A 26,279-nucleotide genomic window follows, 5' to 3' on the forward strand; every position below is an offset into this window, starting at 1 on the left:
CGAGGGAAGGAGAAAAGAGGTATGAAGAGCAGGATGGAGAAGGGAAGAGTGTCTGATGAGGCCCAGTTGTGCAGCTTCTTCAGCCTTCTTCGCCCACTCCATTAGTCCCCAGCCATCTTTCTTCATTTGGCCAAACATCAATTTCACTTCCTTTTTTCCCCTCTCTCTGTATCTTAAGCCGCTTTTCCTCTCCCGTGTGTATTTTTCTCTCTCTCATAGGATTTCCAATTCCCTCTGCCGCCCAATTCAACATACAAATCGCATTCAGCTCGGTCAATTCAAAAACTACAATTCGGTTACTAGTGACAGAACAATCTCAAACAGGTCTTTGTTGGCTGCACAAGATCCTTTTTAGAACAAGAGCTTCTCAATTTTCAAATTGTAAAGAAAATCCGACTGATTGTGCAGAGAACCCCGTCTTTCTGTGTCTGCAGTTTCCCCGTGTGCCTGCAACTATGTGAAATCAGGTTTGTGAAACTAAGATTGCTATTCATAAGGCTAATAAGTCTTTCTCTCCCATAGCACAGCAAGGGAGGGTTGCAATGGTTTGGACAGGGGTTTTGAAACAAAACAAAACCAAACATAACACAGGCTCAATGTCACTAACTCTTCCAGTACAGCGCGTTCTCACTCCGCAGCCATCTGACAACGTTAATAACAGTCCAAAAGTCATTATATGTCACAGTATGTGAACTGTTTGTCAGCAAGCTTTATTTTTAAAGTCTCATCGGATGTTGTATATTAGGTACTATCACTAAACTGACAGCAGAGTCTCTTCATTTTGGAAGTCTAACCGGGCAGCACATATTACGTATTATTGCTGACTTGAGGGGCTGAGCCTTTCACATGCACCACTGACACTGGAGGGGTAGGTACAGCGTCTTAGTTTGAAGCCTAAGGCCACTGATCAAGCTGCCATATTTGATGAGGAGTGAGAATGTGTTGCCTGGGACATAAGGCAAATAAAACAGCAGTAGAGGTAGGTGATATATGCATTTTTTATCACAGTAATGGTATATATCAGAAATCACAAATCTCTACTTCTGGACACATTCTACTGACGCACGGTATCTACGTACATCATCAACGCCCCAACCCTAAGCAGCAACACTACTATTACAGTATTTCAATTTGCAGTGTTTCACCTTTGTAACAAGATGTTGTGTTGATTCATTAATTAGCAACCGAGGCTTACTTATTCCTTGTTGTGAAAATGCAGGAAGGGAGTGTACTGTGACGACACGTTGTTGCACTTCTTTGCTCATTGACAGAAGAGGCTGATGAAGGTCACCATTTACATACTTGTAGTGTCTGTTTAAGGCCCGGCAGTATGTAGAACATGATCCCCCACATGCTGCAGTAAAATGTATTAGAATGTTGAAAACTAGTAATAATAATGAGACCATCGCTATTTAACACAGACTTTTATTTCTGCACGACTGCTTTACTTTCTGTATCTAATGACTGAAACATTAGCAAACAAAAATAGTTTTACACACATAAATTAACCATAAATCATAGTGACTAATGAATCGCAGTTAATTGCAAACACTGTAACACAAACACCCTCTCATAGTGAGAGAGCAATGTGTCAGAAGTGAACAAAATCCAAAGCTGCTCTGTTGCTAAAACTGCTAGCTTTTCTCCCCCTTCTGTTGCAGCTAGTCGTGAAAGCATCTCTTCATATGAGAGAGCACTGTCTGAAAATGCCTCGGCAAATATGGCCCCTGATGAACGCATCTTTTGTTATGCATTCAAAAGATTATTATGGTTGTTTCACATGCTCCATTCTGTATCAGCCCATTTATCCTTCCTTTGTAGTGTGCAGTCGGAGGGCAATGGATGCATGTCTTCATGACAGCCGGCATAAAGCGCCATTGAAGCGCACCTATAAGTCCTCAGCTTTCATATTTGCCTGGTAACAGTTATAGGCCTTTACCCTCGATGAAACAGTACATCTTTCTTTGCATCTACCGTTCCCTCTGATTCAATACTTTCATCCCTATCATGTTGCGTCTGTCTTACCTGAGTGAAAAACGGCTCGTAGATCTCCACTCCCTTATCCGAGCCCTGCGTCAGGACCTCTCTCCCGCGATGCCAGCTGTAGCGGACGGGCGGGTTGGAGTTGGCCACGCAGCGCAGAAACACAGTCCTCTCGTAGTAGAACTGTTCCTTAGCTTCTCCTATACTCTGGTGCACCGTCACCACCGGGTCATCGAGATCTGTGAGAGGGAGCGCGAAGAGAGAAGAGGAAGCTATCAACAAACACTTTTTCCACGAGTTGCTCAATTGACAAAAGACGTCTTGGATCAATCGATCACCACAGACCACATTTCACGCATAAACATGCATGTCGAGCTATGATAACAGAAGTTAATACAATCACAATCTTCCAGGATCCCTGGTCTTCATTGTGGTTAAAGATCTGACCGAAAGGGTCATAATTCTCATTGCATTAGCAGAGCTAGCTATCAGCATGCACGCTGGGGTCGATGTGTGAGAGGAGGTGCGACGCCCTCTGCTTGAACTACTTAAGTCAATAGGATGCAGCCCAAGGGCACATTGACTTCCCAGTCAATGAGCGAGCCGCTATGTGTTCCAAGTCACACTCCATTGAGAGCTTCAAACATGAGCGGGGATGACAAATACTGTGCACAAAATGATGTTTGATGTCCGTCACTTCAAAGAATAACGTTTGGCTGGCCTTCCACTCCGATTTAGGCACTCTGTGATTTGACACATCTGTTACTCTCCCCCATTTCCCAGCAGATCTGAGGGAAGTTTTACCCCAAACGCTAGACAGTTGGTTATTTGAGAAAGTGCTTGTGGTTGATTAAATGGATTCAAAGTTAATCATCTTACCCGGCTATCGCATTAAGCCTTGGCAAATGGTGTTCATCATAGCTGTGGTGTCTTTTAGCATGCTAATACTCGCCTTTTAGATTATGTCCATTTGCACGCTCAAAGAACGTGGGGAGCTAGCTGTTTCCCTTTCATCTCTGTCCGAGATGCAATCAGTTTTTAACACGAGCGAAAAGGCAATTTAAGGGAGAGGATGAGAGAAGCTAATGCAAGTTATCCCTCACGCTAAAATTCTCACTGATAAAGGCTGACCTTTTGCATATGAAGGGGGAAGTGATTGAGTGTATTAATGAGCGAGTTAATGTTTCTGTGAGTGAGCAACAAGGTGGATGATTGAGTGATCGAGAGAGCCGCTGCGTGGGTATGCGGGTGAGAGAGTGCAAGCAGCTTACAGTAAATGAATACCCAAATCTTTAATGATTATAGGCCTCCAGAGAAAAACTACACATGCCTTAGGTGTTATTAATGGATGAATTCATTGCTTTTAATTCAGTAGCGGTGGCCCGCCCCTGGATTTGCTGAGGATCAGGTCCTAATCAAGGCGCCTGTGGGCCACAGTGCACAGCATCCAGCCTCGACGCACCAGCCAGAGAATGCTGATTCCTCAGTTTCATTAAAGACATGTTCTGCCCTACAGCCCCTTAATCAAAATCTAGCAGCGGTCAATACTTCATCCAGGATCCATTACAGTGTCTCAGGTAAGAGCAATTACCTTTGGGGGGCAGGGGGAAAAACAGGGGAGGGGAGTGACAGTGCTCCGTAGAAGACAGAGCGATTGCGGTGCCATTTTAGAGGAGCAGATTGCTCTAAGTAAATACACTGATTCATTATAGAGAGGAGGGGGGCAGAGTATGAATCCTACATCTTATCTCCGACTCTACCCAGCCTCCCCCTCATCTGTTTCCTGCTTCAAACAGTCAATTTACCAACTGTGGCAGAAATGGAGTGATTCATTGACAGCGCTACCTACCTTGGGATAACACGTGTCTTTGAACGTCGGACCCGATAGGAGGTTGTCTTTCTTTCACTTTCCTTGTGGTGACAAGAGTGCGAGGGTGCGTTTTCTGTATGTTTGTGCATTAGGTGAGGAGCGGCCTGGGCTATTAATAGGGCCGCAATGATATGCAGAGAGGAAGTGTATGCTAGGAGCGCAAAGAGATAAATATGGAAATATGGAAATGTACGCACTGGATTAAAATTTGATGAATTTCAAACAAAATTCCACCTCCACCATCAGTCTTTCTCCCGTAAGGATGCTGTGTGTGTGAGTGTGTGAGTGTGTGTGCGTGTCACTCTTGTGCAATTAGCTTCTGAAGTCACGCTTGACTGATTGTGAAGCTTAAATCCCCGAGCCCAGAGGAAAACTGCGGTGTACAGGCCGCCTGCGCCAGAGTTGTTAGGGTTTGTAATTGCAGGTTTATGGGTTCACAGGCCGGTAAATCTGCCCATGTACAGCTAAACGCTCCAGCGAGCTAACCTTAGCATCACTCCTGCTCACTCCCACCAACCATGACAAGACTCAAAGCTCTGGGTTCCTCTGATATTAAGACGCGAGGGTGGGACAGCATGACATATGAGTGTGCAAACGCATCGCGTGGGTGAGTCAAAGGGCAAAACAAAAAGGGGTAACATCCAGTTCATCATCAATCGTTTTATTCCCTCAAGTGAGAACAAAACCTGAAGATGTTGATATTCCCGTTTGAATAGCAGATGGCACGTTTCTACTTAGCAGGCCTACCAAAACATTTGTTGGACAAATAGGCACAAGTGAGTGGTTTGGATAAAAGAGACGATAAAGATTAAAGAAGGTGCTTCATTATCACATCAAACCTTAGCTCTTTTCCTTTCATGTCTTCCAGCCCCCCCCCCCCAAAAAGCAGACACCTGCACACAAAACTCACACACATTACCTCACTCCACCTACCCACACCCAGGCCACCCAGGCGCACTCACAGACGCCAACATCCTCGTACAGACCCACACGTACCTTTTTGGAGCCGTCTCTCCGCTGTTAATCTAATGCAAGTTTTTTTTCCGAGTTTTTTTCTCGGCTTTGATGTCTTTCACACTCTCCGCCTGATCTGCCAGAGTCACCTGGGAAGAGGGCACCTATCGGGCTCCCAGGCTGTCAGCCATGAGCGACAGAGGCCTGCGATTAATTTAACCTAATCACCGTCCCAGCTTGATTACCAGCGGGAGCCGCTGACCTGAATGCCATTTGCGCGGCGTCTTTAATGAGTAAAAACAGCCCTGTTATGTCAAAGATAAGCAGTTTGCTTTTATTTTGTGCCAGAAGAACAACAAGAGACAGCAGGAGAGAGAGAAAGAGGCCGTGGTCGAAGAGAGACAAAAGGAGGAAAAGGAGGGTCGAGAGCATGTAAAAACTTCTAATTTGCTGCTATCCAGATGCGGGGTTAATGAGGTGATGATGCTGTATAGCAGCTGTCTCCTGCACTTACTCCAAATAAGGGTGACTCGCTCTCTTTGTAGTGGATTTTTTTTTTTTTTGGGTCGAAATATGAGCATGAGGCATAAGCGATTAGAGAGGTTATTACTTGGCGGCCTGCCCTGTGAAGGACCTCACCTTCAAGCCTCTTTTTTTTTGAGAAGATGGAGTTTAAAAGAGAATCCTTAAAAAACAAAAAAGGTAGAGCCACCTCCACATAAATAGGAGGACGATAAGAGGCACATTTATTTTTTCAGCTCTTTAGACATTTAAATGTCCATCAAAGGCAACTGTTCATGTAGGCCTTGTGTGAATTTTAAAAATACCACCTGGAGCCATTTTTAAATAAAAGCCTTGGATAAATAAAGGCATTTCAATAATAGGGAGTGAGGATTAAACATAAGATACAATGCCTTAGATACTTGCGCCGCTAATGCAGAACGCGTGGGATTGATGTACTGTAAGAGGACCTAAAATTGCTAACAATATTCAACATCAGTTACACCCTGTGTAAACACGATGCATCAAATAAGACAGCACAAAATAAAACATGATACAGATATAATACTGGATGGTGTGCTCTGATGCATTTCATTTATGTGGGTCCAAAGGTTAATAAGCCATGTTGGTGATATATGACATCCATCTCATGTGGAGGCCTCTGATGGAATATGTGAATCCGCCATGTAATTTACTGTCAGAACATTTCCTTTCCCTCCATCTCTCAACCCCCTGGCAACAGTGACCTCTATCTCCACAATAACTAGCTGCTGCTAGCTGCATGTATTTGGTGTCAGCTGTTGCTCCACACGTAAGTGTGATCGCGGTGGCGGATGGATGTGTTCGGGGAGGTGGGCGAGGGAACAGTGCATCTATTTCTCCAATAAGTCCACTCTGTTGATGGCGCCTGTGTAACAGAGATATCTCGGTAAACTGAATATCATTCTCCGAGACATGAGATACGAGAGCAGTCAGCTTCATTTGCTGTCGGGGGGATAAAGGAGGGACAGGATAGGATCCAGGGAGAGGCTCATTCAGTGTGTGTGATATCTGAATGTGGCAGGGTAATACACATTTTTATGTTGAGAAAAAACATAAACAGTGACTGGACACATCATACAACAGGAGAGCTAATCTCGACACAAAATTTTAAATGGCAATGTACACACCGCTGATGGACTACTTCTTGGCAAGAGGCAGTGACCTCCTGGAGTTTCCGCTTTCTGTGCTGGGAACGATTATATTCGTTGTTGATTAATAGGTCAAGTATTGTCTCGAGTACTCAATTAGTGGTTTGGTCTATAAAACGTCAGAAAAAAGGTTTGTTTCCCAAAGGCTAAGATGACATCCTCAAATGTCTTCTTCTTCTGTCTCAAATGTCCACAACCCGAAGATGTTCAATTTACTGTCATACAGAAGTAAAGCAATTATCCCGTGTTGGCGATTACTTCATGATAAGTTAATTGTTGCCTTTTTTACGATTTATTTTCTATATGGATGAACAAATGATAAGCCACACGATAATCTGTGAGCTTTTAAGGTGCTTGTAGATGGATTTTGTCAACATTTGACGGGACCAAGCTAATTGGTTCCCACCCCCCGTTTCCATACTTTGTGCTAAGCTAAGCTAACCAGGCACTGACTAAAGCTTCACATTCATCGTACAGACATGGTATCAAATTTGTAATGTAACTCTCAGCAAGAAAGCAAATGAATGTAAATCTCGTCCTTTAGTTGGAAAAAGACACTTGCAATAATATGATGGTTTATAAAGCAGGATCACTGTATGTCAGTGTTATTAACAGTATATCCCATGTTGTATTGCTATTAATACTGGCAGCACCTATTTATCTTTATCTTAAAAATGATGTTTTAATAATGTTGATTTCATGATGTGGACCTAATCATAATGTTTATCTCTAATATGATAGTGAGTCATCATTGGATAAGGATGTTATGATCACAGAGGTCATTATAGCGCATTGAAGCCATTCAACTTCCTGTTTTTTTATTTTTTTTTTTTACTAACGATGATTAAATATGAGCTGCTCAAAGCAAAAGCAGTGGCACACAGAGATAACAGTGTGCAAACATTGTTCACATGTGTTTGAAAACACACCTAATTAGCTCCTTCCATAATGAAATTAATGTCACTGGCATTTACCATTTCTGAATAAAAAAAATTGAAAAAAGAGCAACACTAACAAATGAATCAGTGTTTTTGTTCCGGTTGCATCGATAGAATAATAATGAATATCCAAAGCCTTGTGTCACATTAATAAAACATTGCAGATTTATTAGGTTAGGCAGCTTTGTGTGTGTGCGAATGTGAGTCCGTCAGAAAAAATTCATTACAACTTATAACTCCCCGTCCAGGCTTTAATATTTCAAGTTTGGAATTGAAATTTAATCAGCGGGTCAGTTCCTGGGGTTAGAAACAACTGTTTTAATACAGTGTACAGGGGCAAACCTTTGAGACAGGGGTTTTTTTTTATGAAGGCTTCTCTCCAGTCTCTGCCAGGAACACAGCGAGGGGGAGCTTGGACAAGTTGGGTTAAGGTTTGTAAAGGGCAACTCACCACCCCTGCCATGGCTGCTGTTTGGCATGCCTCTGTGGTGCTGTGTGCAACACGTCCTGAATTATTCATTACGCTTTTCCACATTCCTGCTTTAACTTGAACTTAAATTTCTTCCGGAGGAGGGTTCAGAAAGCTTCTTTCCTCTCTCTTTCTCTTTTAAATCTTCTTTACTTGACTTCCCACACCTTTAAACACACACACACACACACACACACACACACACACACACACACACACACACACACACACACACACACACACACACACACACACACACACACACACACACACATTCTTACTTTTTCTCTCACCATTGTAGGGTATGCATTGAGCATTTCAGTAATGCTAACTAACTCCCTCTCCGAGGCCACAGTCATCAGGCCTAGTTAAGTGTAATTACTGGCAATTAAAGCAGCAATGCAGAAAGGAACCAATGGAGCGACGGTGAACAATACCGCATGCTACACTGTGGGTAGAAGCCTAAATAGATATAGAGGACAATGGTCTTGTTAGTACTGCAAGACGAGAATCTAATGTATAGTAAAGTGGGCCTGTCCCCTCGAGCGACCGACTGCTAATGTGTAAAAAACAGAAATGATTCAGACAATACGCAGGAATCTAAAACGCATTTTGTTTGTGCTGTAAACAAACCTCCAGAGCTTAAATATAGACTTTTGATTGCTCTTTTTTCCCTTGAAGTCAAAACTATGCAAATAGAAGATATTTAAGCTCAGAGAGTGGGTGATGTTTCCCTCTAGCCAGATGAAGTCATCCTGCACTTTAAGTGTGCTGTTTAAACGGCTGCTTTAAGAGCCGGAGCGGCCCACTTAGGACTGCTGCACCTCCATCTTCCTCAGTGACAGTGCTTTTCCAATTATGCTGTCTTCGGAAGGAACACTGGGAGTCTGTAGGTGTGTGCACGACCGGTGTGTGTGTGTGCACGTGGAGGATGTGTGTGATAAATGGAGGGGCAGACGTCAGCAGCCCAACAGCAGAGCCTGCAACCCCTCACTTCCTCCCAGTGATGGAGATGAGGAAATAATGAGGCCCAATTCGGCTGTGTGGGTGTTTGTGTGCTTGTGTTTGTGTTTGTGTGTGTGTGCTGGGGGTTGAGGAGTAATGAATCTCCTCTTCATCCTCTCGCCTTAGACAGTGGCGTCTGCCTCAGCCCATCTCCTCTCTAATTCATCTCCCTAGAAAACAAACAGGCCACAGAGCACTGATCTAAGCAACAACGCCTAGAAAGCCACCATTAGGGTTGGAGGCAAAGCTCCAGTGACATGATGGAGTCCTTTTCTGGTTTCAGCCTAATGACCGTCTCCTTTGTAGGGTCTGCACAAAGAGCAGATGGGAGATCTTTCCTAAATGATGATATGAAAGCAATTTTTACCTATAATAACAGTATTAGCAGTGTTATCACGCATTATTAATACCAATGTGTGTTCTAATGGCTTACAACGGATGTGATGGGTGAAGGAGGCGCACAACCTGTTGTGTTGTTGTATGTTAGAAAATAACAAGATATCATTCATTATTGAGCCGCCTCCTTCTCGACAGCAGGCTGGCGTCCAGGAGGCTGACGCCTGTTTGACCGCTGACGCAACGTCTGATGTCCGAGCGCGCGCTGCACTTCTTTAACGACACCATCAACACCGAAATTGGCATTTAAACATCCTGGCAGACTGTGAATCTCCAACAGTGATCTCATTCTGTACCAGCAGGTGTGGACATCACAAACTTACCCACAAAGACATCATATATTTATAAACAGCACTGCCCTTCTGGCCATTAAAAAATGAACCGGAATTTGACTGGTTCAGACTTAATGAGATCTGTTTCTGCGTTATGTCCTGCTGCTGCATCCTGATTCGTCGGAAATTACATAATTATAAGGGAGAAATAAGGACATTTGTGTGTGTTTCATGCACACCGCCAAGTTCTGTGACGTAGTAAGTTATAAAATCATTACAGAGTCTCTTTATCCTCTCCATCACCCTTTCAAAAAATATCAGTAAACAACTATTTCATTTCTTGTCTCTTTGGTCTTCTTTCATAGCAGCACCGAAACACCAAAGCTCATGATATTTGTTTAAACAACATCCTTCAACCGATTCTCGCCTCAGACCATTTCAAGTCTTCTCTCCTCCTGAGACTTCTTCAAACAATATTATCATTCACAGGCAGCCGGTAAATACGTTTTTGCTCGATACATTTTCTGGTTTTATAAATGAGCGGAGCTCGGAGATCGATATCATCATTATTCTTCATGAGTCACGGTGTATAGTGGGATCTTGTAATTGGGATACTGTTGTGTACATATATATACAAAAATGCTGCCGAAAAATGATAAATACTAACAAGCTGCCAGTACATCATCTTTGGCCTTTCCTCGCCCTGAGAGGAAATGTAAAAAAAAAACACGAAAAACAGATAAGAATGAAATACTGCACGAGATAATCACATTAGCATACGCAAAACAAACACACTGTAGTGTGTTTTAAGCTCCTGATGGGGAGAAAAACAGAGGCAAGAGACGAGGCTGACTCCACTACTCTGATTAAGGGCCCCAACCCAGAGCAAGTCCTTGAAAGAGTAATGGGCAGTCGTGAACTGGCTTTACCTCCATTAACCAAACCAGCAAACATTTACATAATGTACACATAATGTGCTGATTCATTCTGTCCTGATTCAAACAAGGCTCAGATAACTCACCGTGGCTGTATCACACCATTCATCACACCAGGTCATTTACATCCAAAAGCACTTAAGAGCCGCTGCAAATATATCTTTGTCTACATACATTATGGGATCTTTTCAGAAGATTGTATAATACATCATCTCGTATCACAGGATCGCATTATTCTGAGATACCAAGATGGCGGTCCTCATCCTTTCTTCCTCTGTTTTTAGCTCTTCAATGGATGATGAAAAGGCCATGTGAGGGTTTGTATTGCTTGAATTCAATTTTGAAGAGCACGGAAAAAATGATGATCCAATCATAACTTAGTAAGAGGAACGATGCACAGCAGATCTATCACACATCAGATTTCTCTATATGTCAAAGCGGTGTGAATAGGGCTGAAGTGAGAGTGAAGGGTGGTGTATTTTTTTTAGCCCTCTAAAACCAAAAAATATACAAGCACAAAAGTGTAAGGAATTAATTAATTAATGTTTATGTGCTCTCATGTAAGCTGAAAACATTAGCCTACCCGGCTAACTAGCTTACCTACAGTGGTAACTGAGTGTTACTTCCAAGACCAAGGAGCTTCAAGGTGCCATATAGAATTTTGGTTGAAAACATTAAAAAATTAACGAATATAATCAGCATAATGGGAAGCAGTTTTGATGAATGACATGACACGTTAGCGTGCTAACCAGCTAGCCCGGCCTGTCACAATCCAAAGCTCCTGAACTGGCAGTGTAAACACCAACACTGCCAATAGCTTAAGGGCTAAATGAGCTAAATAGCTAATGTTAGCTACAGTTAGCATCAGTTACCCTGGTGATATGCTGCCCCCTACTGATTTGGAGTATGAATTTGACAGACATAGGGGTAGGCTATTGGATGCAATGTAGACATTATGAGGTTCGGACCTTTGCTGGGAGGAAATCTGAGTAACTGGACCGCTTTGAATTTCAACTGAAGACTATCAGAGTTTATGCAACCAAAAAAACATACAGTATAATACAAGTATTAATAGGGTTAGGGTTAGGGCTCTATACAGAAATAAAAGAACAATGCTATTTTTCCTTTTTGCCTCAGACTCGCTGCTCCTCAGCTGGAAACCAACCAACCAACCTAGCTAACGTTAGATATGCAGCTGATAAAATCTGCTAGCGACAGTTGTATTTTACGCCTCATCAAGGGGCCGATGGATGCACCATATCTTATTTTATCAATGAAACTGTCAAAATAAAAGCTTAATATGATTGGAAGATGGCCCACAAGTTAACAATTATGTCTTCCCTCAATCTGAGTCATAACTCAACCTATTGAGCCTGCCTCCAGCACCTGCATCAACCAACTGAACCCACTAATCAATAGGCTCCCCTGAGATCTCCATCCCACACACTTCCCTCTGCATATAGCCAAATATATTGCCTAGTCACTTTAACTTAGGCTCTCTGCAAATACCAGTAATGAAGAGACGCAGGAATTAATAATAGCAGCATTAGCCTGAGTCAACAGTTGATCTTTATCACCCTGTTTTGTGTTTCTGAGTCACCGTTTCCTCAAAAACCCTCTGCTCCTCTTGCTTTTTACATATTTACTCAGGCACCTGACAGCAGGGGCGGCTTGAATTGGACACCTGATGAGATAGGAAGCGCCAGTTACACTGACCGACTGGATAAACCGAAGCCAGCATGGCCACTAAACAAACACCATCAGCCGCTGTTTGGTCTCTGAGCTCCTTCATGAACTCCATCGATGGAAGGCAAACATAAAGCAGACACACTTCCCCAAGTCTGCCTCACACCACATGCTGCTGCACAGCGTTGCACAGCTGAGGAGGCGTATGCCAAGACAAGTTAAGCCTTTGACATGTGTGTGTGTGTGAGTCAGGACCTCACCGGTGGAGAGTGTGTTCATGCATAAGCATGTGCTTGAACCCAATGGGCAGCCTCTATTTTTGCTTCCTCTCACGCGCGTGAGTACACACAGAAATGGACACACACATTCACACGTCTCACATCTAGATGAACGCCACTGTTGCCAAAAAATGATTCAAGCTCAGGCTCTCGCCCATGTGCTGACAAACACACACACAAACGCACAGTATCCTCATTAAAATTCTCTGGCTTGTGCACCAGCAGTGTGGAGTAAGGGCTTTGTAAGTCCTTCCAGAGATAACACAGAGAAAGCAGACTATTGTCTTATTCTAATCCGTCTTTTGAAGGAATGTAGAGAGAATATCAGGGAAGAGTGAAGATGTGTGAGAAAGCCGACGATATTCACAGTCCGGTGGCTTGTTTCTCACAATATATGCATCACCTGATTCTTACCAGTTCACAGCTCCTGACAAACTGGCACAGACAACATTAATATCATCTGCAGAACATTAGCATATGGACATATTTCCTGTGAACTCTGGGAAACTTGGCTGCATGCTGTTCTTTCTTTGCCATACTTCATCTCTGTGTCCTCAATTTATTCAGTTTTGCCAGTCTTGTTCAGACCATTTTTTAAAGTGAGTTTAAAAGTGGTCCTTTATCACAACCTGTACAGTAAATGCTGACCTGGACTGAGCAGGTTTAAGGTGCAGCAATTTCCATTCGTCCATCTGCTGAAATCATTCTGTTGAGTTAATTCTACAACCTGAAGGCCATGTTGGGCACCAATAACTGACTTGAATTATTGTCTGTCAGTGGGAAGCTGCAAGGGTGCAACTAACAATTCCTCTATTAACCTGCCTGTCATTTTTTCTTCAGTTACATTTTTAATGTTAGAAAATTTGAAAAACCTTTGAACTGCTTGTTTTGTCCAACCAATGCATTCATTTCAAACTATATGAAACACAGAAAAGCTGAAATTCCTCACACTTGTGCAGAGAAGGAACATCCTTGATTCCCAAATGACTTAAAGGTATGTTGTTTTTTTTGGAAGAAATTTTAATTAGAAGAGAAAAATCTTCATTGATTGATTTTTCATGCTTAAACAAACAAAATAAAGAAACTGTGCCACTGTTTTCATGACTGAATAACCTGAAAATACATACTGACCTTAAAGGACAACACAGTTTCATACTGTTTTACTTTGTTTGTATTTGCTGGACCCTGCCACCTTTTTTTGGAGACCTTGTTTTCCTCTGAGCAAGGTGTATTTATTCAGTTATGAGTTTGTATTATTAACTTATCAATATTGTAAGTATGACCTTTCTGAGTTTCTTTTAAAAAGCTGCATAGTGCACGTTTAATCAATTATAATAATTCTTGAGTAAGGCTGCAGGACATGGTTAAAAACATATTACAATTCAGATATGATTCATGATAAGTGAGAATGATTATTTTTACATCCCAATTTTCATTTTCACTGAAAGACCATTAAAATCATGACGATCAGAGACATTTGTTGGGGTCTGTACCAAACAAATGTTTGAAGAAAACAATTTGCAGACCTTTGCATCACTGCTGCACTACAGTACTTCATTATAATGGTGTTTTGCCTCATGTTTTCCTTTATCAAAAAATTGCAGCTTCTGCTGTTTGCTTATTACACTAATTTGATAACTCATAGTGCAGCCCGAGCCTAATGTTGGAAAAGCAGTAAAATTTGCTGAGAACCTACAGTACAAAGGAATATTTCACGGCACTGAACTTTTCCCTAACAGTTGTTTTTGTGGTCGGTGGACATTTTCTCTTGCCAAATCTCTTAAATATATTGTGCTGGCGATGGTCAGTGAACTAGTCTGAGCCTGCACAATAAGCTGCCCCTGCAGAACTCTTAAGCCCTCCTCAATCAGTCACTCAATGAAACATTAGATGCTGCAGCAAAATTAATGCAGCCGAAATTAAATGAAAACACTGAAAAGACTCCCCTGTAGGAAAAAGAAGTGAGCATCTTAAGCTTCAAATCGATCAGTGTAGGAGTTGGGCAAGGTTCTTTATTAACTTTGCAGAGGCCCTTCCCCACAGACCGAACTGCCGACAAACACAACTGAAGTGTCAGCAGGTATAAAATGTGCTTAGATGGACTTCTGAGCTTTGTAAATACGTTAGCTTTGAGCTGGCTATATAGCTAATATCAGCTCCACTGGGCTGCAGAGGTCAGTTATTAACTGTAATTATCTCTCTCTGTTTTCATCTGCTGCTCACAGGCAAGTCTGGAAAACCTTCCCCGTCTGTCCATCCGTCTGTCTGTCTGTCTCCTCGGCATTTGTTCATCCTTATTTCCTTCATTTAATTTCTTTGAACAGACTCAAGCAGGCTGCGGCTGCTTTTACGAAGAAGGGGGGGATTTCTGAAACACTTTGATCTCATAAAGGTGCACGTATGAATATGATCTCTCGTGTTTAGTTTGAAAATTGAAAACAAGACCCTTGATTCCAGGAAGCAAAAGCAGATACATGGTCTCAAATGGAAAACCACAGAAGAGACTTTAGAAAGATCATTCAAGCTTTGAGCCTCTTAATGTAAAACAAGCTGGAGAGCATCTTCCCCCTTTTCAGTGATGGCGCAGCGTGTTCTCTTCTTTTCTTATGTAAACAGAGTGATATGAACACACACACATGCACGATACATCTGCAAGAGACAGCAAACATAATTCAAGGTGTTGTTGTTGGGAGGTCCGGCTCCAAAACAGCAATTGTAATACTAATTAAAAATTGTTGCTGCAAACCACTAAAAATAGCATGTACTGCAGAGGCCCATCAATTAAATTCACCCCCGGGGGACGGCTATAACATTGCTCAGGAGGAATGATGTGCTTTTGCTGGATGTGCAACATAACACAATGCCAGCTAATGAAGTACACGCATACTGTGTTACAAGGCCAGATGCAAGGACATCACTAGGAGAACAATTTGAAGCGCTACAGTGCAAAAAAGATTTGTTTATATTCATCTTGATTTGATTAATTGATTAATTGCATTTGAAGGTTTTTTTCCTAAATGTTTCACTTCTACGCCTTTCGTGATGCATTTGCATGGAGGGAAAAAAGAGCTGCTAGACTCTACTGACACTTTATTACTACTATGATACTATTATTGTATTTTAAATGAGATTGTATGCTACATTAAGGTATTTCATTCTATGTGTGCCATATCTGGCAATATATATTTAGTAGCAGGGCTGGGACGATACACTTATCTCCCGTTTCGAATACTATCATGATACTGAGGTGCCGATTCGATGAAGTTTAAGTATTGTGATTCAATAATACAATTTATTGCGATTTTTGTTTGCTTTTTTTTTTTTAAAACTAGACCATGGGAAAAAGTTCAATCATAAACTTCTACAGACAATATATCATGAGTCATTTTTCCAAAAACAATGCACATCACATGTCAGTTTTATTTCATCAGCATCACAAGATATATACTGGATTTGTGCTGCCCTCTCCTGGCACGCAATGTCTCCAGTGGTAGCTGTATTTTTAAACCCATTGGGAATTTTGAGCTTTGGATTTTTGACCCCTTTGAGGTTGCTGTAGTTGGTCACTGTGGGGGAGTGTTGAAGCTGCAGAACAGCAGATTAAGTTAACAATAAAGTCTATGGTTATAAGTTTGTTTCCACAGAGCATATGAAATACTGAATATTAGATAATTTGTAAAGGACGTTATGGGAAATTCCTATTATGAGTTAGCATCGAGCTAGCAGACAAAGCACTAGTTATATAAAATTGATTCAGGGATCGTGAAAAAAAAGTATCACGATATTATTGTTTTTCCACCCCAATTTAATAGCATTGCCTTATTAATGTATAGTGTGTGTATATTAGATATACTGCAAATATATAATGATATGATTTTTCGCACATTAGCGCCACTCACCTACATAGTCTATAGTGCTAAAATGTCTACATTTCATATGCTTTTTTATTTTAAAATGTCTTCAACATTTCTTTGCTGCTAATTTCAAAGACTTAAGATCAATAAGTTCTTATATCAAATGAATAATTTAGCATTTTTGATGTACAATGAAATAAATACACAATAATAAGTTTGTCTTCAACAGCATGACTACTCAAACTTATGTCGTCAAAATGCCAGACGGCGAAGCTCAGTGAAAATCCGCACTCTCCGATTATCCTCACGTCTGGCTCCGGTGTGCTATCTGGCTTCATTTCCACATCTGCTCCTCCAGCTCTTTAGAGCAGCCAAGGTGAAATGGTGCACAGAGGGAACAAGGCACTGACTGTCAGCTGCTGAGACGCGTTCAGCCTTTGCTCTGCTGCTCCACTAAGGCTTTCTAAACAAGGTTCAATTCCACAACCTCCACCAGCGTCAGTCCAAATAAACACATACAAGAATGTTGCTCACACACAGAGGGGCAGGAATAAGCCTGACACAGGAAAGAAAATATGGGCAGAAAAAGAGGAGAGGAGCAGAGCCCATAACTGCCTGAGTGTAACTCACAAAACTGCAGAGAGAGACCAGGGTTACCACTCAAAGATGCATCAAATAAATGTAGGTTTTTACTGGAAAGGTATCATGGACTGGAGAGGGCTCAAGCGCAGCTTATTTACTGCAAACATGTTCTGCTTCACTACCTCTTTCTTTCCTCTGCGACTGTAAATTGGATGTTTGGCGACAAATTAAGGGCAGAGAGGTCATCAATTTCCAAAGAGATAGCCTTTTTTACTCCGCAGCTTGGCATAAAAAGGAAGCAGGGATTGAGTGCTCCTGAAAGAGCGGTGAAAAATTCAGGAGGAGGATTGGAGATCTTTCAAAGGCACCATAATCGTGACTCCGAATGTATCTCGGCAGAATCTTTTGAAGCTGAACAAGTGCAATACACCGACATATTAAACACTGGAACTCCCACTTGTTGGAGGTTGTCCGAGGGTCCGGCTTTGATGAAAGGGCAGCAACTCCCCTGTCTCGCCACTGTTCGACCACTCCAGGGGTGAAATAGGACAATCGATGCTGAATCAATAAAAAACAATGGCACTGGATTGCTGTTGTCTTTGATGAATGCTAATGAGCCTTCGCTGTTTGTCGTACAGATACTTTAAACATAAAGAGGATGCACTTACAGTCGATGACTGTGTCGGGATAATGAAAGCGTTTTAGCTTCATTAACATTCCCAGGAGAGCGCAGGGGTCTCTTCGGATGCTCTACCTCCAAATAACTACATTCAAACAGCAGAAATATGAAATGTTTCTGCGCTGGGCTGGAAGGTTTCGTGTTGTTACACACTGATCAGCGCTAATTGCTGTGCTGCAGCTGTCTGTGCCCACAGTGAGATTTGTCTGTATTTGAGAAATTTAAATCATTTTGGTCAAATTTAGAAAGTAATATTCCAGAACTTGTTTCATTTCACATAATAATTTCATTCCTTTTACTTTAATGGATTTCACAGTAAAGCATATGGACTGGTTGCTATTTAAAAAGCTAACCGAGCTGGCAGCTGCACTATACTGTGTTTTACTACACTGTTAAGAGACTGACTTAGAGGACAGTAAATAGAAACCTTTTCAGGGTCATGGCTCTCTGGAAAGTGTCCTAGCAGGGAATTAGGCAGAAGGCAAAGCGACACCGTGGCCAGTTATTCGCATAGTAACACAGATACAGGATCTGATAGTCTCTCCTTTGGGCAACATTTTACGCTTCACTGGGATGTCTTTGTAAACTTGCAAGAAACACATAATAACAAAGGGAAAAAAACACAAACTCCACACAGTAACAGCCGAGGCAAGAAACAGAACAGCTACGACCTTGTTACTGTAAAACAACAGGGGGCAATTATGTGTGGTAAATCTTGTGTAAAATGTTTAGTTAGCCTTGCTTTCTAAATGACAAATGAAAAAATATCCTTAGAGGATTATACCCAATTTCGAGCATCTAATGCACTTACAGTAGACGTCCACCCTGATGGACTTGATGGCAGGAGATCCAAGGCCGTTCTCAGCCTTGCAGTAGTAGCGACCTCCCTGGGTCCTCAGGATCTTCGCGATGTGCAACGTCTCGTTGAACACGCTGGAGTCCTGGAAGCGGTCCGACACGCTGCCGGCTGTCTTGGTCCATCGAATCTGGAAAAGAACAAATTGTGGAAATGACTACACTTTCAGATCTGATTTCAAGTGTTCATCTTCTGTTGTAATGTGCATGCGATAGAGTAAAGGATCAAACACAACTTTGGGTAGTGCAGTAAGTAAATGTAAAGATACTGTACACTAACTTCTTGCTACCATTAGTTCAAATGATCACTTCCTGTATATTTTTTCAAATTAAAAGCCATCCAGAAAATGGAGGTATTACGCCCTTTGAGCCAGTGGAAGGCTTTTGAAATGTGTATGAGGCTGTTTTGGCCTTGCTGTATTTCAAAATAATGTTGTTATGCGTGTGTTTGTCATATTGGCTTGTGTTCTTGACAAGATTCTGTATTTTAGAGACGACTGAAGAAGAAGATCCTATTGTCACAGTACATAGGAGGGCTTGAGAGCTAAGAGTCCCCCACTAACTTCCCTCTTTACTCTCTTCCACACAAGACTGACCTCAGTGTGGCTTTCTCAGCATGAGTACCTTTCACTAACTGATGAGACCCAGTTAGCCCATGGCATTGAGGTGTAATGAAAGGTGAAATGGTGTTACTCTCCAACATGAGGTTGTAATTGACTCTCCATCATCTGCCTCTCCTGTCCTCATTAAAGCATACAGCATGAACAGGTACTGTGACAACTCTGGCCTGGGGGCCACACAGCCAGAACTACGGAGCATGAAGCTCCATTCAATCCCTCATCCTAAGTAAGCCGCAGATGGACTGGCTTTGCCTGCAGAACCTCACATATCTCTGTCTAAGCAGAGGAGGCTATGAATTAGAATCCAATATCGCCACACTGTATGGTGTGGCATCATCTTGGATACTGATAACATCCCATTTTAAAGAGATAGCATCAGATGGAACAGGGATATCATCGCACCGAGGGATTGGGTGCTATCTTGGGATATTGCTGCTGTGCTGCTGTAGCTGTGGGGTTATACCCACGTCGGCTCCAGCCCGGGGTTACGACAGCTTGAAGTTTGGTCATTTTCCAAACAGACGGGGGAAAAGGGTGGGTGGCCCAAAACCTGATAATGGCGCCCTGTTCCAGGGGCTTTTTTAGGAGCTCGGGGCGAGAGGATGACAAGGCCAGAAAGACTCGCGCAGCAAAAGTTTATCAGAGGAGTTTCAGATTCTCGGTCTTGCTCGGGGTGTTACTGTTCAGAGTGGCGGAAATAAATTAGCTACCCTCAAACTCAAAGACTGTGTGTGCTGTTTTCTTCTATTTCACCCACCTCCTCTCCTTTGAAAAAAGTCTGCAGCCAGGCTCTGCCTCTCTCCCATCCCTTTGTACAGCCTTTAAGTCGATACATTACCATTAAAAATAAATGCCTCTAAATTAATACACTGCACAGAGAAGGCTTCACTCAGCCTGTTTCAAATGCATCAAGAGACATTGAGAGAAAGCACTCCAAGAAAAAGACCCAGCTCAGCAACTGATCGATGCTAAAGTAGAAAATCTGGGGCCTTATTATAACAGTCGAGGACATCATGAGTTCAGCAAAACAGGGCCTGAAGTTAAATAAGTTATGATTATAAATTAGATGGAGCAAAGTTTTTGAATTCTGTGTCGCTCTCCTGCAGCGCTCTCGATCCCCTCATGCAAATACAAAGCAAGCTGGCTTATGGCGACCTCAGCAGAATTCAATATTCTCCCAGCTTATACCCCCAGTCATTTCCTTTGCCTTTTGTGTAAAGAGCTTTGAGTTTTAGGAAAGCGCAGTATCAATAAGTGCATTGTCAGAGTGACACTAAGAAGTGGGTATTCAAATAACTCCTCATACTTTCAAAAAGAAAAGTGCTCCTGTTTGTTTCTCGGGGGCAGCAGACCACATTATTGGTGAGCTTTCAACTCCTCCTGTGCCCTCGAGCTATTTTCATTCCTCCTCTCTCCTTTGACTTTTTACATCTGAGCACCTCTACCCGCAGGGGGAGTCCTGAAGTGTGCCTGGTGAGAACAGTTTGACCCTCTTCACTCTCCTTAGCACAATGCAAATACTCTTGATCTGAGAGGAGCTGGCGGATTTGAGCAATATGATAATTGCTCCTCCTAGCCCAATGACAGCCTGGCTCAGTTTTTGCTGGCTATTTTTGCAGCAGTCCTCAGCTGAGACTCAGGAGGTGCCTGCAAGTAAACACTGGGGATTAAGTCAAACTGCCCATAATGCTGTTTTATGGCAAAAATGCATTATTGCTGTTAGTCCCTTGCAATTACATGCTTATATTATTTGAGTGAAATGAAGATTGGGTCTGGTTTTCATGTTTCACAGAGTTGTGCAGTGGCATTTGGCACAGCATCAAAAACACGACACCACTTAGTTCCACACGGCAAAGAAAAGTCAACACAATAATAACACCATTAAAAAATATCAGACATCCCAATAGAAAGATCAACATTTGCTCACAAGGAAAGCAGAAGCTCGTCCAGATTAGTATCCAACTGAAAATCCCAGCAGTGTTTGAGACCACACATGCTGCGATGTCACGGCAAGAGCTAATTAAAATGCGCCCAGTGTCTGTTGTTATGCAGGGATCATATGCTGGAGCACGCGTCCTCGGTGAATCTCCCATAATGCCTGCTGTGACGTTTCGCTCTCCCTAACTACAGACTGGTTTCTAATTGCTTGCCATCTTTTTTTTTTTTAGGCGCTGATGGTGGGTCTGTGCCGCTCAGTGGTGCAGCCAAGTGTGGCTGAGCATGACAATCAAGCGATCAGAAAAAGCAACGGGGGGTCCGGATCACAAATTGTCAGCGCACAGACTCTACAGGTCTTTATTCGAACATACTGACCCTTATAAAATCGGATGACAATATAAACCAGTCTTTGATGTCGACAAAAACTTGGAAGGATAAAAATGGAATTAATCTGCTTTTATTTGCCTCGTCGTTGAACCACATACGAATGTTTGAGAGCTGCAATTAAAGCCACTTAAAGACAACAGAGTGTAAATGACTGCGGGTGCAATAAGGAGGGTGAAGTTCAAGGGGAAACTCTGAGACGGTGCCCCTTCTGGTACCGGCGTCTGTACGGCAAACAGTACATAAAAAGAGAAGGTTAAATCGTGTTCAAAAAAGCACCATCTGCTGCAGACACCAGCACTGTAGGCTAACTGTCATGGGAGCATCCAAAACAGATCACATACTCCAATTGGTCTGTATAAAGCGAAATGTCCCAGGGCCTGAGGTCAGCTTATTTGTACTCGCTGACCCGTGGCGCTGCGAGTTGAATCTGGCCGGCCAATAATTGAAACAAAAAAAAAGGTGTTTGCAATGTGGTGTTGCTGGCTATTGGAGCCTGGTACTCAAACAAAGTACTGTGGACATAATGGATGGAGGCCAGGGCAGGGGAGACGGGGGCAGATGGCTTCATCATCAGGGACTCTTTGATGTCTATTCGTGGCATCAAAGACGATGAACGAAGCAGGAGAACAGTGGCCATGAAAGTATGAACAGATAAAGCTGTACATGTATGTATGTGGTGCTCTGATACAGAGACAAAGAGGGAGTGATAAAGACAAAGAGTCTTTGTATCTCGTGGAGGCAAGGCTGAATGTAATATTCATTTTCTTACTTGGTTTATTCATTACTTTTCAAATTAATGATTTAATCCTTTGATCTATAAAATGTCAAGAATTCAGTGAAAAATGCTCATCACAAGTTTCCTGAAAGCCCAGGAGACGTCTTTAAATTGCAGTGATATTCAATTGCCATTTAGATAAAACACCGACAAATCTTCACACTGGAGAGGCTGTAACCTGCTAGAGTTCGGCAGTTGGGCTTGATAGATGACTCATTTATCAAAGATCTGATACATTCATAATAACACGTTCATTCATTTAGTGATCGACTAATCATTTCAGCACTAAATAGAGGGAGAACAGAGAGTAAAGAGTGAAGAGATTGTACATGTTGGTCTTTTAGAAAGACATGTAGAGTAGGAGCAGCACCGGTAAACCCTTTTTTGTTTTATCCTTTAACTGTCAATTAATTGATAAGTTCATTTTCCACCTACTCAACTAATTCTTCACTACTTCTACTTGAAAATGAAAAATGTCCATCACAAGTTCTCAGAGCCGAAGGAGACATTTTTCATTTGCTTGCCATGACATTTGGTTGAGACATTCATGTTCCCCACAGGATGAATCAAGGTAAAATAGCATCACCATTAAGAAAAAGCTGTATGCTAAATGTAATCAAAAGAGGTGTGTCTTATTTGGAGCAACATTGGTGTCAGATCAGACTGAATCGTAACCTTGTGAATCGGAGAGATTCTGGTTATCAGTGGTGATACCCAGCTCTAACCTCAAGCCGGTAAAACCAATGACATTCCCGTCTGCCTCAGCTGTTCTTGGTCTTCAGTTCTAACAAACCCTTTTCACAGCAGACACTTTGACTCGTCTAAACAGGAAAATCACAGATGGAATTTATAAAATGCAATGATGGCTGCATCCTTTTTAATTTAGCTTGTTCAAGGTCTGTGATAATGTGCATGCTCACTCACTCACTGGGAGCCATTGTTAGCATTATTGGTCACACCTGTGCTTTTCCTGTTTCGACAACTGAAAACGCTGTGAAAATGGATAAACTAACAACTAACTACGATTGGGAACATTGTAAACATTACCTGCTAAACATTATCAGTATTGGCAATGTGATTATTAGCGTGTTGACTTTGGCTTTTAGTCCCACAGAGCTTCTAGCATAGCTGGAGAACCGTAGTCTTGTTTGATAAATGGCATGAAAGATTAATTTATTATCAAAATTGTTCATTAAATCCTTGTCGATCGATTATTTGTTTTACAAATACATGAAAAGAAGCGAAGGAGGAAGGATATTGACCTGCTGGTGTTTAACACAGATAAAAAGCAGAGTGAGAGACCAGCCCTGGCAGCAACTGAGATTTCTGTCTCATCCTCCTCCTCAGAGAGCCAAGTTCCACAAATCCTTCCAGTGACCTCTAGCATTATACATCTAGGAGAATTTGACTTCATTGCTCCCCCAAGCCTGCCAGATGCCAACAGTCCCAGTCTTCCTGCAAAGCCCACAGCAACACCTTGAAATGCCAAACCCACAAGGCACAGTGAAAAAGCACATATTACACGGTGTGCTGGTGACTGACAGGAACATATATTTCTTTGACAATTAAATGGGAACGGAGACAAGTGTTGCTGCTGCCACGTGCGCGTGTGTGTTTGTGTGTGAGGTTGGACACATGTAAGGCTTTATTATTAGAAAGCCTGTGTTTTTTTTTCCTCCGAGGTGGGTGGGCGGATGTGCACGGGGCTGACAGTGAGGCCCACTGTGAGGAAGCTGCTGCCTGGTTGGACACAATCCAGAGACTCCATCAGCGAGAGGGCCTGAGGGGCGTCTATGTAATTTAAGAAGTGTGCATATTGATAGACATGTGAAGAATTAAGCGGTGGCGAAATTGCCAACCGTGGCCCCATTTACTCCGTGGTTGGTCCTTTGTGGTGCTGATGTTGGACTTGGCACAACACCCACATCGCTCATGAGAGCTGGTAGCATCTCAAAGTCGGGGAGAGAGGCTGAAATCTGGACATAAATGGTGAAAAAAGCAATTTTGTGATTTGCTAATGCAGAACTAATTGAAGCCATTTACAGTGATTGAGTAGCGTGATGTGGCCCCCTGTGATATTGTGGTGCAGATGGAGAGAGTGGTTTAAGTTACTGCTGGTATGGAGGGTTTTTAAGGAGACAAAATCCAGAATGACTCCACAGGGAAACTATTTTCCCACCAATCTTAGGTGGAGATCATAGGTGTTGAGAGTAGGAGGACAGTGGTTGGGTGTGAGGGGGATCTGGGGATTGGGTTGGAGGTATATGTGAATTAGTGAGGATGGTTCCTGTACAGCACATGGACCTCAGAAAGAATAGTTATTACCTTGGTATCAGCTTATGGGGATCAGATTAAACCTGCAGACAGTCTGACTAACAACCCCTCCTCAAAATGTGATGTGGCATATTGGCTATAATGATAATGAGTTAAGTAACGACATCATCCAGCCTGTCTAAATTTGCATCCAAACATGGTTCGTCCTCGCACCACCGTTGCTTTGATTTGGCGTCCATAGTGAACATCTTTTGTTTATTCTCTAGTGGATATGTCAAAACATGCTACACAAGCTCTGGTTTTTAAAAACATTGGTCATAAGCAGTTTTAGTTGGTCCTTGGTCACGATAAGCCCGCCCCCAGACCCTGACGTAAGTGGTTCTTTGTTGTGGACCAGTGAAGTGTTGATGCCGCTCTGAAACCAGTTTTCCTGGCTGAGAGTCAGCTCTTGGCTGTTGAAGTGCAAAGAAGAAGTTCCAGAGAAGGCACTGGCTCTGAACCAGCACCTGAATTGCTTTGGTCAAAGGCGGCATAACACCCTTTTTTCTTAAGTGGTACAGGAGTTGTTAATGTATGGGCCATTAAAAAACATGGACATCATTAAGTGTATCAGGTGACATGCAGGTGAGGCGCAGTCTATCACATGAGCTCTGGTGTCATTATAAAATATCTGGCTATACCATACAGACATGTTTGGTCATTACTAAGGATGTTCCATCTGAACAAACTCTGGACTTGTGTAGTCCAAATCAACAGACTGAAAGGGAAGACATAGTTTTACAATCAATTATAGCAGAAACAGAATAGCAAATTACTGCCTGATTACCAAAAGATATGCCTTATAACAATATGTACTTTGTGATAGGAGTACTTGGAACTTGTACAGTACAAATATAGCAAACATTTTGCAAGATCAAGTGCTATGTGTGTGCAAGTACAGTATGAGTATGTGCATGCGTGAAACCAGGGGCAAAAAAAAAACTACTAAAATCGTCCCCACCGATGGTAAAACCAAACCAATGCCCGTGCCATTAATCACAACAGGACACATCGAAAGCACACTGCAACGTTTGCAGAGAGTACTGATTACTTTTCCCCCCACATATGCACTTGAAAGATGAAGAAACTCAACTCAATTAAAATTTGGAAATTTTGGGGTGAAGAAAGACTCCGAACATGTTCTGAGGATTAATATTTAATTCTAATGAAAAAGACGAGCTGTTATTGCCGCGTTGACTTGGCGAGGGATGTTTCCGATGAGGGCGCATACCCTCGTGTTATTTCCACCAACATCACAAAACCAGCCTTCGGTCCTCTGCCACCCCAGATAACCTCCTCGGTTTCCGAAACCGCTCAGAATGAGTGTGCGCATCCCCCCCCTCTAGGTCCCATGCCACTACCAGAGGGGGACGAAGCTGACACATCCCGAAGTCCGCAGAGACACAGCCGAGACCCGCTGTGCCAGGGGATCTGCGTGAGTCTCATAATGACTCGGTTTCAAAGGAGATCCTGCCTCTCCTGCCACAGCCATGCGGGGCTTTTGATCTGCCACGCTCCTCTCCCCCCTCCTCTCCTCCTCTACTCGCTCTGCTCTGTTTTTCAGAAATTCTAATTAAGAGGAAAGACAGAGATGATGAGTGTGAAGTTGCCCCCCCAACCCGACGACAGAAGGAGATGAACGGTGTGTCTGAACCTCTCGCTAATTTAAGAGGTCTCACCTTTTCAATTGAAATATAAAAATCAATATGCTCTTTTGCTTTGGCATCCAGAGGGGAAGTGTACAAACTAATGGCCCTGTCTATCGATCAAAAGGGGGATTATATTAATTAATGTAAATG

The 26,279-nt window shown here is 42.5% G+C and overlaps 1 protein-coding gene across 11 annotated transcripts in view; it reads right to left on the reverse strand.

The window, feature by feature from the left end:
• The window catches only part of LOC311272102 (MAM domain-containing glycosylphosphatidylinositol anchor protein 2), a 256,023-nt gene that overhangs the window by 95,349 nt on the left and 134,395 nt on the right, over positions 1-26,279 (reverse strand). For all 11 annotated transcript variants that reach the window (XM_084378258.1, XM_084378256.1, XM_084378254.1 and 8 more), the window contains 2 exons: positions 18,404-18,578; positions 2,026-2,222 (listed from right to left, as the gene is read on the reverse strand). In XM_084378258.1, the coding sequence (XP_084234384.1) occupies positions 2,026-2,222; positions 18,404-18,578 (372 nt within the window). The remainder of the gene's footprint in view (positions 1-2,025; positions 2,223-18,403; positions 18,579-26,279) is intronic.

Source organism: Pagrus pagrus (genome assembly GCF_965226575.1).
Source record: "Pagrus pagrus genome assembly, chromosome: 16".
In the NCBI taxonomy this organism is placed as follows: domain Eukaryota; kingdom Metazoa; phylum Chordata; class Actinopteri; order Spariformes; family Sparidae; genus Pagrus; species Pagrus pagrus.